Here is a 12,249-nt window from a genome sequence, read left to right as displayed (position 1 = left end):
TATTATTAACCTTGAAATACAAATGTTTGAACAAGAACAAATTGAAATTAAAATGGAAATGAGGGAATTTGACCGCAACGGTCGCCGCTTTATCCATTAATTGTTCGAGTATATATTTTTATAACTTTGCTTAATCACATGTTCGAATCGTTTGAAAAGTTTGACCACCTATCCTGTCTTTGTTGATACTTTCCTTATTTCACAACACTTGAAAAGAAACTTGGATCAGTGGATGGCACTGCGTGGAAGCAAACACCATAGTAATTGTGGCGACAACGAAATAATCTGCTATTGTTATTATTGTTATTTCTTTCTAATTGCTGGTGCATAAAAGTGCAAGAGGTGTTCGTAGATGAGTCATTCTAGGTCTGTCACATCGAGTACGAGCATTGGGCACACTGATTAGAAAGCACAGGTAAGCAACGGTCAGTACAAGATCTAGTACTAACAACTTTTTTATTTTCAAGTGAGACATTGCACTAGTTTTTAGCTAGTTATCTCTAGATTGTATAGTAGTTTGTTGAGATCATACTTTAAGTTATTTCTATAAAACTGTGATATAACACAAAACACAACATAATACAACTGTCCACGTTTACAAACCGTTTCAATTCCTCAAATTACTTTTAAACATTCCCAGCCTGACTAAGTACTTTTCTTGAACTGTAGTTTGTTTTGTTAGTTGCAGAAGAAAGAGAAGCTATGTATCATAACCGTTATCTTTGCTTGGTTATTGTTGCTGTTCTGGCTACAGTTGCAGTAGGCTATAAGGAAGGTGAGTTACGTTTTGAGAATAAGGATATTCATTATCAAAATACTTCTATTGCGCAGGTTTCTTTAGATCAATACATTATTTCGTAAAGCACAAATCCAGAAACTTCTCTAGACGCTGAATATGAACGATAACAATAATAGATTAAAGAGTTATTAAATGGGAGTTTCAATAATACAATGAGAATAATATTTACGATGAGAATGAGCAAAAAATAAAATAAAATAAATAAATGAGTTTTTAGAGCAGATTGCAATGAACTTAAAGTGCGTAAAAAGAAATTCCATAGTTCAGGAGTAGAAATTGCAAAACATCGTCCAACAGAGAATTTCAAATGGTACTTGGCTTTAATTTCTTTAGGAATAGTTGATTAGACGAAAGCAGAACCTATGACTCAATTTCATTTCATGAATATAAATGCAACCTATACACCCATTAAAGAATACTAGCCATGCAGTGCTTAAAGTTATCAACCCTTTAGTTATAAACTATAGCTTATCTAATCCGCGCGCTCTGATTGGATGATTCACTCCCAAAACCTAAACTCTACTGCTACCCGTAGAGATATGGCCGACTTTTTTATTGACAGCTCACAAAAATATTCTCTACTACATTTTATCTTCAAAAGTCTGAGTAAAATATAAAGAAAGCTTTCACTTTTGACGTTTCTTTAAGCCGATTTGGCAAATGAAGGAATTGCCAACCGAAGCCCCCAGAGATCGACCGAAAAGACCAGCCTTTTACTGATTGAAATGATAAAAACTGATTGGCAAATAATAAACGAATCACTGGCTAAAGCCTCTAGAAATCGACAGAAACGACCCCCCTTTTACTGGAATAAATGATGAAAACTTAAACTCACTTGTTGACGAAGCGCAGGCGCAAAAATTCAAGAACAAGAGATAAGTCTTAGTTTGACAAACTTTTCTTTAAAACTTTAAGACTTTGTTGTACATTAAAACTTTTATCGAATTTTACGCCCTCGAACATTAACCCGAACAATATTTTTTTAAATATTACTTTTCTGTTCATTTCTTTTCTTTCTTCTATATTCCCTTTCTTCTTTGTTTTCTTTTATGTTCTTTTTTAATTCCACTATAATTCTTTTTTAAATCATCGCCAACTATTCCGGTCATGCGCCCGCGTGCAAATGCAGCGGTGTCACTTGAAAGTGTTAAGCGAGTTAAACAGGAAGTTCCGGTATAAAAGGCGCGTGGCCAGGCCAAACTCGAGTCAGTTATCTGTCAATCACCGTGGAGTGCAGATCTCCGCTTATAATTTTGCTTAGAAACGTGAGACGGCTAGGTCGGCAAAAAAACAAAATAAAAAAACAAAATAAAAAAACAAACAAAAGCAAGCAACCAAACCGCATTTCACAGAAAAGAAAGCCTTTATTAGGACTCCACATGCACAGAACGGTAAGTGTGACGTCGATAAAAAAGTTTTCAGCATTTAGTTTTTACTGTATATCCGTCAAAATGAAAATATTTTGTGTGTTATCTGAAATTTTTTTTTTGTTTCTTAGAAGAAAAACCAAATCAAATAAAGAAAACAAAAAAAATGAAGATGAAATAAATAAACAAACAACAGAAAGAGGTGAGCTGTAAATTGTAACAGGTAAAGCCGCTAAATTTAGTCAGTAATAATGCGATGCGCCGGCGCAAAAGAAACAAAGCAAGCCCGCGAAACTGACAACTCTCGTTTGGTGAAGGCACAGTATATTTCTGGATTTGCAAAGTTATTCTGCCGTCATTCCAAGCAAAATACATATTTCAAAGTTTTTCTTTATTTTCTTTATCGTTTTAGGTCAATAAGGGAATTCAGAGAAGCTCCAAAATAAAAATAATGGGTAAGTCAAATCGTCTTGTTCGTTGTTGTTCTTGTTGTCCTTGAATCAAGATGGCGGTTCTGTCAAGGTTATCGCTGTTTGTTTACACAGGGAATGATACTCAAGCAGGCTTTTATAAATAATTACATTGTTATAATTTGTTTTGCAAGAAAAGATATGAATGACCGGCAATTATCAGAAAAATACCAAACGAAGCTACTGATCTCACATTTTCTACTGATCGTACTGAGGTTTTTTAGCCATAAAGTAGTACACAAATTACGCGTATACGATGATACAAGGCTTCTAACTGTGACTATGCAGTTTTGTCAAAAACCATTTTTTTCTTATCAAAGTTATCAATAGCAAAACCACATTAAAAAATGGTGAGAAAACCTAATATCATTTTGTTGTTTCAGGTGACAAAAGAATACATACCTCGTTGACAAGGTACAATTATTGCGAAAATAGACATTTGAAATATATATTTATATATATTATTTAGCAAAAATAGGGTCAACAATTAGCGTATATATATTTATATTCACCTCAGTCTGTAATTTATACAAAGTGGAAAAATATTATGACATTGCTTTTCAGGGCCGTAACCAGAATTTTTACAAGGAGGGTGCACATCGAATAAACATAATCGAGAAAAAAAAAGGTAACCAAAAGAAAGCAGAACCAAAAAAAAAAGGGGAAAGGTAACTAAAAGAAAGCAGAACCAAAAAAAGGTGATAGATGGGGGGGGGGGAAGGGGGTGAACGTGCACCCAGTGCTCCCCCCAGTTACGGCCCTGCTTTCATAGCACCAACAAAATAAGTATCATCTTATCATTTGTTTTCCAACTGATGTTTTGTTTTGTTCTTCCTTCTCTCTAGAGATACTGGAAAATGCCCCTACTGCCTTCAGATGCCTTGTGTGGTTTTAGGACAAGCAAGGCCTAGAGGACGACCTTTGTCAACTAACCATGCAAGGCGTCTGAAAGAGTACAGACTCTTTTATAGAAAATTGAAAAAGGAGGGCTTATGGTCCAACCAGACATACCTTGAGAGAAAACAGGAACTGGGGTGTCACATTGGTGATGTAAGAGAAGTAATGCCCCTATGTGTTGTTGAAGATGTGAGGAAAAGATGGCCAAATCCTCCTCATATTCCATATATGGGTCATAGACGTGCATAATTTTTCATAACAATCACGGCTATCGTGAACAATCTGCACCGTACAATAAAGTGTTGGTAAGGTGCTGGCTGACCACTTACCGACCACTTACCAACCACTTATAAACCATTTACCGACTACTTACCGACCATTTACCAACCACTTATTGACCACTTTACCATATGATGCGGATTGTTCACAATACCCAACATGCACTATCTATTATAATTGGAAATAATAATATGGGTAAAATGCTAGAAAATGATATCAGGAATCCTTTCACTTGTTAAATGATAATAAATTAGTATTTTTTCTTTTATATTCAATTACTGTATACTGTTGTAAACCCATATATTGGACGTCTTGTCTTGTCTTTCTTGCTTGCTGATTGGCTATTTTCATCATCAATAATAGGACAGAGAAGTAAAAGATCTGATGTCAATTTGTTAACTCAGCTTCAGAATTTGGATTATTACTTCTTTGAAGTGTTTGTAGGGGCTTACTTCTTTTCATCACCATCTTGTGACTCCACAGCTCCTGCATAGTGTGTATTGGTTGTGAATGTTCATAGCCTTTATTTTATATAGTTTTCATAGAACTTCATAAGATGCTGATTGTTTTGAAAATTACAAATACAGTTATTGAACAATAGCAAAAACACAAAGTTTATTGACATTTTTTATTTGTAAAAGGAGAAAATGTACAAAATATGCAAACAAGAAACACTCTGAATTGTAAAAATCTGTAAAAGAAATACACAAGAATCAAACACCCATATGAGCAACATTTCATATGCATTAGTACTTACCTGTACCCTATAGTTTATAAAAAAAAACTATTTGAATGTCTATTTAGTGCATTGTACCATTCACTTTTTTTAAATTGGGCGGCTCTGAAAAGAGCCATTTTATATGCATAGATCACACCAAAGAAAACATGTATGTGGTGACAACACAAACAAACATGCGAACAACACCAACAAAACACAGACAAGTGCAAATACACTACAAACAAGCAGAAAAGAATGTGTGCCAAATAGAGTTTCTAAAATTAAAAGTTTTGGGTTTTCTCACTCTTGTAGGGGCCTTTCTATCTGGGTTTCTGGCATACTGGTAGTTCTGGACTGAGAAAACATCTCTGTTGACATTTTCATTCTGAGAAAGTTATAAAAAAATGTTAATTACATGAAAAATGTATTTTTATATCAAAAAGTTTAATATAGTCAATGTATAGTTCTATATAAAACATACCCAGTCGAGAACTGCAAGTTGGATTCTTGTTGTGTAGCTATCATCCCCGAAGTTGATTCGTTTGGGAGCATAAATCAAAAGAGTGGAATGGAAGGACTCTATCCAATAAGTATCACGGCACTGCAAGAAATAATTGAAACAGTAATTAGTTAGAAATAATCAGCTTAATCAAAATAGCTGCAGCCTGTAGAAAAAAAATATTCAAAGTACATTTATGTTTCTAAACTTTTAGCTCACAAAACCAGAGGACGTGAATACTTCAAAATTATTAATAAACTTACTCTCATATAGTCTTCAGGATTTCTGTAGATCAGGCTGTCAGTGATGGCCTTTCTGTATGCCTCAATTGCCTTTGGATTTTCCAAAGACTTTTTGCTGAATACATAGTCAGCCATCCAACACCTGCTCTCCTTTGGGCATTTGGAATGTTTACCCTGGAAACAAAATAAATCACAACAATAATATATGGGTCATAAATATAATTATGTTGAAAGTTACACTGTCATTGTTTGTTGAGGAGTTTACACACCTGATAATGTTCAGTTACATTCAATAGTGCTGCTCTGAACTCTTCAGCTGTCTTGTTTATAGTAGAAAAGTCTTTCATTGTGTAATAGCAATGTGTTTTTGTTGCTTTAGCTAACAATGAAAATGAAAAATCTAATATCTTAAACTGCTTTGATAAGGTAAAGCATCTAGAATTACTGTAATTTGATAAATAAATGTACACATTTAAATGCAGATCCTACCTTTATCAGATAGCTCAGAAAACCAAGTGGTTCCTTCGCTCTTTTTTGTTCCTGTGGTAATATTTTTCATCAGCTTTTTCATGTTTTTTCCACCTACAGATCAAAAATTGAATCATTTGAATATTTCCTTAAAAACTATTGAATTTGAATAAATATATAATTTTTATTTTTGTTCCAAATTTATCCTCATTTATGATTGGCTGAGGGGTGAGGGCAGAGACAGGATAAAATTACAGAGTTTGTTTGTAAAAAAGTTGGAATTTGAAGGGTGGGGGTCTTAAAAAAATCCTCTGTGGGGTTATAAGGACAATTTATTTCTGCAATTACACATTTTTTTATATTTTATTACATTACCATGCCATGTGTCATACGAATTTAATATTCGTTTTTCTTTTACTGCCCAGTTTTGTATGGCTGCAACATTGTCATGGCAAATTTCAGCAATCTCATGTCCTGTGGTAAAAGAACACTAGCTAATAGGGGCAAGTTCACACCAGCTACACAAGCACATAAGAGCATATGCAAATGAAACTCAGAGTGTTTTCCAAGTGACTGAAAGTTTTTGTTATTCCTACTCTTTGAGGTTCTTATGCTTATATACCTAGTGTGAACCAGCCCTAAAGGTACAAAATCATGTACAATGTACTTTTGAAATTGAGACAGAATAGGAATTTTCAATTTTCATACCAATTTCTTCAAATCTGTCAAATAACACCTTTGTCATGGGTATTTCTCTCGAAGCTGCAGAGGCCAAGGTAGCTTTTGACCAGTTCACCGTCATAAGTATTTTCTTGTTGCTAATAATTGAATAAAAGAATGAATTGTTGTCTTAGAGCTAGATCAATCAATTCACCCCAGAACATAATAGTAAAAATAGAGTTTCTTTTTATACACAATAATTAGTCAGGACTAGTTACTAGTACTTACTAGTATGACATAGCTGTTACTGTTGTATGTTGGGCATTACGAGAAGAATCATGTCTGGCATCAGTTATAACAATCTGTATTCAAAACAACATATCATATAAATTTCTTTTTTTTTCTATATCTTACTGAAATACAATTGAGTTAGAGTAGATGAATGAATAAATTAGCAAAATTCTACCTAAAAGCATCCTAGTTGAAAAACTAGTTGATGAACTGTAAAATGAACTATTGGCAGATATAAGCACTTACATCACCATCATTATCTATATAGTCTTGCTCCTTCTGGGTCTCTTCCATAACTGATCGAGTGCTGTCCTCATACACTGATTGGATTGCAGCAACGTAGCCCATTTTATTGAAAACTAAAAACATTACGGATGAATTATAAGTTCATAAACAGGGTTGGGAAATGAATCAAATTCTCTTGTGAACTGCATGCATGTTGATTCAGAATGTGTATAATCAAATAATCAAAACAATCAAACAAAAAAAAAAAGAAAAAAACAATACAAAACAAAATCAAACAGAAATGAAATTGAATTATCTTGTTGTAGCTAAAGTGTAGTGTCAGTGAAATCTTCATAGGGGTCAAAATAAGTAGGCTGCAAGATAAAGTACATAAAGGTTATAAATATGATATCAATTACAGTGCAATAGAAGTATATGCTATCACTATTACACATGCACAAATCAAAACACTAGTAATAAAATGAAATTGCACATGAAATCATCTAATATCGCAATATCCGATGGCAATATCTAAACCTACCTGTATCGAGATATGTGTGCTCAACTGAACCAAGAAATGCTGCTTCGGTGAAGCTTCTGTATTGGGTTTCTGTCAACCCAGAGCTCATGAATCCATGGATTACTCTAAGACAGTCCCGGGAACAGTAAACAAACATTTGTAAGAAACTTGTTACTGACTATTGCAAGAAAGATAATGATTTATAAGCTAAAAAAAATGACAAGAATGAAGTGCTCACCTGAGGTTAGCGACGTATTTTGATTTCAGTACTGCCGAACTAAACCAGACAGTTTCATGGTTGTTTTCGCATCTGAAACTTATACGTCCACAGTGCCCTCTTCTTTCCATCTGGAAGCTGCCAAGAAGCAAAAACCCACCGCAAACAGAACAGCATCCTTTGGACTCCGTCAAGCCCTTCACCAGGCTACGAATCGTAGCTGTACAAGCGATAAAGTACTTTCCGTCGTCGTCCTCCAGAGCTGTGTGGATTTCTGCCCTTGACGGCTGACCAGAGGAAGAAGAAGGCGGAGCTAAAACGTGAAGTTTAGCTTTCGCTTCAAGTTTTTCCGGAACGGCATATGAACTCTGAGACTGACTTTTATGATGAGAGTCGTAAAAGTCTATTACTTTCAAAAGCCACGAATAATTAACGAAATCTTTCAATAGCTTTTTAGACTCCGCTATTCTCTCGCGAAGTAATGAGAGTTTCTCCTCACTATCTTCAAATTGAAGGGTAAATCGACTTCTCTTTCGGCATTCTTTTGCTGCCATTTTTAACAAAAATAGCAAAGAAAACACGAAAATGTGGAAAGTGTCAAAGCTGCTAGTATTTTCCCGCGCAAAAACGTACAAAAACATTGAGCAAAAGCGGAAACAATAGGTTGCTTTTGGGGGGTTTCATATCGCATACACCGTGCGCTTTTGTTTACATTCTTCGGTATTTGTATTTTTCCACTTTTTCGTTTATAACTTAAATACACTAAGCTGATGTCAATTCCTCGTTGATTTCTAAATGTTTTTATTATAAAATTATAACATTTATCGTCATATTTCAACAATGATAAGGTTTTTCAAGTTCTCAACTTCTCCCCGTCCACTTCCACCATTTTGAATTCACCCATTTTAAAAATTTAAATCTCGGATCTGACGCGTAAGGGGGCGGAGCCCCCCTTTTTATAGTGGAACTTCCTGTTTAAGTCAGATTTTACAAAGAAATGTAGAGAGAGTCAAGATAGTTTTCGATTTATAAATTTCTGTGTAAACAGTTTTCCACTTGCCGGGGTAGAAAAACATTGTATAACATTAAAGCATTTGATTTTTACCAAACATACTTTTATTTGTTTGGAAAAACCTTTTCGTCTCGATAGTTAGATTTTAACAGCCTTCTTGCCATACATATGTGCTTTGTTAAATTGCAAGAAAAACACAAAAGGTCAAATATTATGAACAGGATTTCTCAAAATCAAAACTAGTTACCTCATTTGGCGGGGTGGATCCATAAAATACACACATTCTTAAATACTGATGTCGAATCTGTGGTCGATTGAACGAATTTATACTTTTCGTTTTTTACTTTCAAAAAGCTCCGATTTGAGACGAGTTTGTGAGATCCTTTCTTCAAGAATAGGCACTTTTTGAAGTAAAAACCTTGGAAATTATTCCCAAAACACGGCATGTTTGGTACCAAAATAAAGCTTGAATCCTCAGCTCTCGTTTGCCATCATTTGTAATAGGATACCTATTAAAGCACAGAAATACCGTAGCAAAAAGTTATGTTTCTCTAAGTCCGGGCCTTAGAGAGCTTGGGCTTCCTGTGGTTTATATTTTATACAAGATATCCGCTGACTTGGCGAGCGGCGCATGGCCGAAATAGTTGGCGATGTCCTCTTTAATACTTTGTACGCTTTTGCATGCATATGTGCAGTTAGAAAAATCGTCTCATGTAACATTTCTTAATTCCAGATTCTTCATCACCAGATGGCAAGCTAGAGGAAAGAGGATTTGCATGTTATTGCAATGGCAAACGTGGAATTTTCTGGCTTCTTGCTTTAGCTTGTCCATATGAATATGGCTATAAAAAAGTATGCCAAAAGAGCTTTGGACTCTGTTGTTTTAAATAGTATGTCCTTTAAACTCAACATTTAAATAGAAGAATTTTATGAAAAAAATTGAATGTTAATCCTGGTTAAAGTGCTACTACGACGAAAATCGCTCAAACTTGGATTCAGCTGTAACTTCCTAAGAATACTCTTTAAAGGTCCAATAATCACTGTATGAAGTGTTTTATCGATATTCAGGACGAAAGTATGATATTTTTAAGATTATTTTTTGGAGTCTGTGACGTCATACACTCAACATCGAACATCGCTCCATACATTTCTTTGTGGTTTATGATCAAAATATCAGTAGTAAAGGGAGAAAGAAATACCCAAACTCCCCAAAATATAAATTATAGTCACAAGTAATGTGAAATAAGCACATTAGCCACCCTTTGGGCTTCATAGAAATAAAATAAATTAAGGATTTATATACAAAGAAATATGTGTAGCAATGTTTGATGTTGAGTGTATGACGTCACAGACTCCAAAAAATAATCGTAAAAATATCATACCTTCGTACTGAATATCGAGAAAACACTTCATACAGTGATTATTGGACCTTTAAAGAGTATTTTTAGGAAGTTTCAGCTGAATCCAAGTTTGAGCGATTTTCGTCGTAGTAGCACTTTAAAACACCTCAGAATGATGAGAATATCGTGAATATATTACTTGGTTTGTAAAGTAACCATGATAACCACTAGACCTATTCATAATACTCTAATGAGATACGAAGATGAAATAATAAAATTATCATTCATCCACGATAGAATGTGGATAGAATAGTCCCGGGCGGAATGTAGGAAGGTACTATAAATGCAGGAGAGCAGTATCTTCTATACCAGTTGCTTCAAATTGTCAGCAAGGCCGACCCACGAAAAAAACATTATTTATTCGCATTTATTCGCGTGGTCGTGTGAGCCTGCCTTCAAAGCAGGCTGTTACAGCTTGCCTTTGGCCGCTGATTCAATATTTTACCCATACCTTATTTCAACTGAACATAAAGGAGAGTGTTATGAAATAGATAAGTTACTTGGATTGTAAAGTGATCATGACAACCACTACACCTGAATGAATGAATGAATGTAATCTGACTCCGGTTTAATTCAAACTGGGGGATTTTTTGAAGTTTTTGATTTTTTTTTTTTTTTGTCAAGCAAAGGAACTTAGTCCATAGAACTAGGTCATAAATAATAGTTGTTGGAAGTCCTAATGTCCTGTCCGCCCCATAACAAAAGCATGAAAAAAATCACGTTCACAACATTCATAACCCAACAATAGAATCGTGTATATACTGATAGCCAGATCATTCTAATCTTTTTTCGTATACGCCCTACGTCTAAATAATTGTTGGAAGTAATAGCTGAAGTGATCATCATCTGTTCTCCCAAAACTACAAGTCCAAAACGGTTAAGCAAAACAGACAAGAAATTTGCATAAGCATCGGCTGAACATTAACTATGGGCTGATTCATAGCATCCTGATCGCATGCGAGGGATCTAGAGGCTGTCAGAGTCCTGTATTAATTGACCTATAACATTTTGACGTCACAGCTTGTTTACATGGGCAAGAATAATAGGAATTTAGGCGAAATTTTCTTGCGTTCTGGATATTTAGTACAACATTTAACTGTTATCACCTTTCCCTGTCTAATTAACCATTTTTTATTGTGATTTAATTTGTTTTGCTGATATTTTTCCCCCTCTGGGGACCATGATCCTCATGAACGTCATAGTGTTATAGGGCAATTGGGATTTTGGTTTAAAATCTGCTTGAACATCGGCGCAGGAATGCGCAAAACTGTCGGTCGAATATGTGAAATCTAAAATCTTAGACCAACGTAGCACGCTACAATTTTTGTGACTACTGGCAATAAGTCAGTAACCATAATTTCATCAGTCAGGAGTGTAAGAGTGTAATTCGGATTTCACCAAGTTGATACGAAGCCATTCGAAACAAAACAGCAAGCCCAAGCTTGGCAAGAACCCTGACTGCAAACTCGCCTTTCCATGTCCTCGCTTCGTAAAGCTAGATATTTTGATAAGTTAAGTTCAAGCAATGTTTCCTTTTCTTTATTTAATGTGATCAGACACAGCTTTTACTAGTAAAGAACGAAGCGAATAAACGTCCGGCAGCCGGACACGGTTTAGCTCGATTTCCTCGATGAACATACGTGGTCTTTTCGCGCCGATGGCGGCGCAAGAAAATTTCGATCTTCTTCAACTTCAAAGCATTATGTGTTCACGATTAGAGTGTCCTCACTGTAATCAGTCAGCAGTAATCACCTTCTCCGCTGGCAACCCTTGCATGGGCTTTCTTTGTTATGTTGCGGAGAGGGGACTGGGTCCTCCTAAGGCAAATCTTGGGCATCCTTTGTTATGCTGCGGAGAGGGGACTGGGTCTCCAGGCCCACTCCTAAACCTTTTCTTTTGCCACAGGAAGCCAAAAGCCAATTGAGTTGCATGCATTGTGCTTTGCCGAGAGGACTTGAAAGACTTGAAGAGATTAAGTAAGCTTATTTCAACAGAAATATCAAAACTCCCTTTATTTAATAGAAGGAAAAAAAACTATTCCAGTATTTGATTGACACTAGGCCCTGTGAATAGATTTTGCAATAGAAAACAGTGCTGATTCAGTTATTTAGTAAGCAAATTGTACACTATTGTACCCTGCAAGAGTCCTTTTTGCTTTTTGAAGAATTCTGATACATTAAAATGA

At 35.2% G+C, this 12,249-nt stretch overlaps 2 protein-coding genes across 4 annotated transcripts; one reads left to right on the top strand and one right to left on the bottom strand.

The window, feature by feature from the left end:
• Nucleotides 1-2,096: 2,096 nt before the first annotated feature.
• LOC148910200 (uncharacterized) lies at nt 2,097-4,611 on the top strand. 2 transcript variants are annotated; one of them, XM_089031759.1, is made up of 5 exons: nt 2,097-2,190; nt 2,298-2,368; nt 2,579-2,621; nt 3,020-3,050; nt 3,482-4,611. In XM_089031759.1, the coding sequence occupies exons 3-5, from the start codon at nt 2,618-2,620 to the stop codon at nt 3,780-3,782; spliced, it is 336 nt and encodes a 111-aa protein (XP_088887885.1). In that variant the 5' UTR covers nt 2,097-2,190; nt 2,298-2,368; nt 2,579-2,617; the 3' UTR covers nt 3,783-4,611. The 2 variants fall into 2 exon arrangements, with proteins under 2 accessions (XP_088887885.1, XP_088887884.1); XM_089031758.1 differs by lacking the exons at nt 2,097-2,190; nt 2,298-2,368 and adding an exon at nt 2,393-2,483.
• On the bottom strand, nt 4,422-8,061 carry LOC148910199 (uncharacterized). 2 transcript variants are annotated; one of them, XM_089031756.1, is made up of 11 exons: nt 7,674-8,061; nt 7,457-7,560; nt 6,937-7,049; nt 6,688-6,761; nt 6,448-6,557; nt 6,115-6,213; nt 5,761-5,853; nt 5,541-5,650; nt 5,293-5,445; nt 5,012-5,131; nt 4,422-4,915 (listed from the first exon to the last, which is right to left on the bottom strand). In XM_089031756.1, the coding sequence occupies exons 1-11, from the start codon at nt 7,781-7,783 to the stop codon at nt 4,766-4,768; spliced, it is 1,236 nt and encodes a 411-aa protein (XP_088887882.1). In that variant the 5' UTR covers nt 7,784-8,061; the 3' UTR covers nt 4,422-4,765. The 2 variants fall into 2 exon arrangements, with proteins under 2 accessions (XP_088887882.1, XP_088887883.1); XM_089031757.1 differs by lacking the exon at nt 7,674-8,061 and having other exon boundaries at nt 6,937-7,289.
• Nucleotides 8,062-12,249: the final 4,188 nt, after the last annotated feature.

This window comes from Actinia tenebrosa, unplaced genomic scaffold, assembly GCF_029948245.1.
Source record: "Actinia tenebrosa isolate PJP-AT-01 unplaced genomic scaffold, QUT_ActTen_1.0 PGA_scaffold17__23_contigs__length_9995812, whole genome shotgun sequence".
Lineage (NCBI taxonomy): Eukaryota > Metazoa > Cnidaria > Anthozoa > Actiniaria > Actiniidae > Actinia > Actinia tenebrosa.
The sequence above is the reverse complement of the archived record's forward strand: the minus strand, read 5'-3'. Positions and strand labels throughout refer to the sequence as shown.

Coding starts and splice junctions, on each gene's coding strand:
- LOC148910200 (XM_089031758.1), top strand. CDS start 2,418: ATGCGATGCGCCGGCGCAAAAGAAACAAAGCAAGCCCGCGAAACTGAC. Junction 2,622..3,019: donor CTCCAAAATAAAAATAATGG/GTAAGTCAAATC, acceptor TTGTTGTTTCAG/GTGACAAAAGAATACATACC. Junction 3,051..3,481: donor ATACATACCTCGTTGACAAG/GTACAATTATTG, acceptor CCTTCTCTCTAG/AGATACTGGAAAATGCCCCT.
- LOC148910199 (XM_089031756.1), bottom strand. CDS start 7,783: ATGGAAAGAAGAGGGCACTGTGGACGTATAAGTTTCAGATGCGAAAAC. Junction 5,854..6,114: donor TTCGTATGACACATGGCATG/GTAATGTAATAA, acceptor TTTGATCTGTAG/GTGGAAAAAACATGAAAAAG. Junction 5,132..5,292: donor ATCCTGAAGACTATATGAGA/GTAAGTTTATTA, acceptor TATTTCTTGCAG/TGCCGTGATACTTATTGGAT.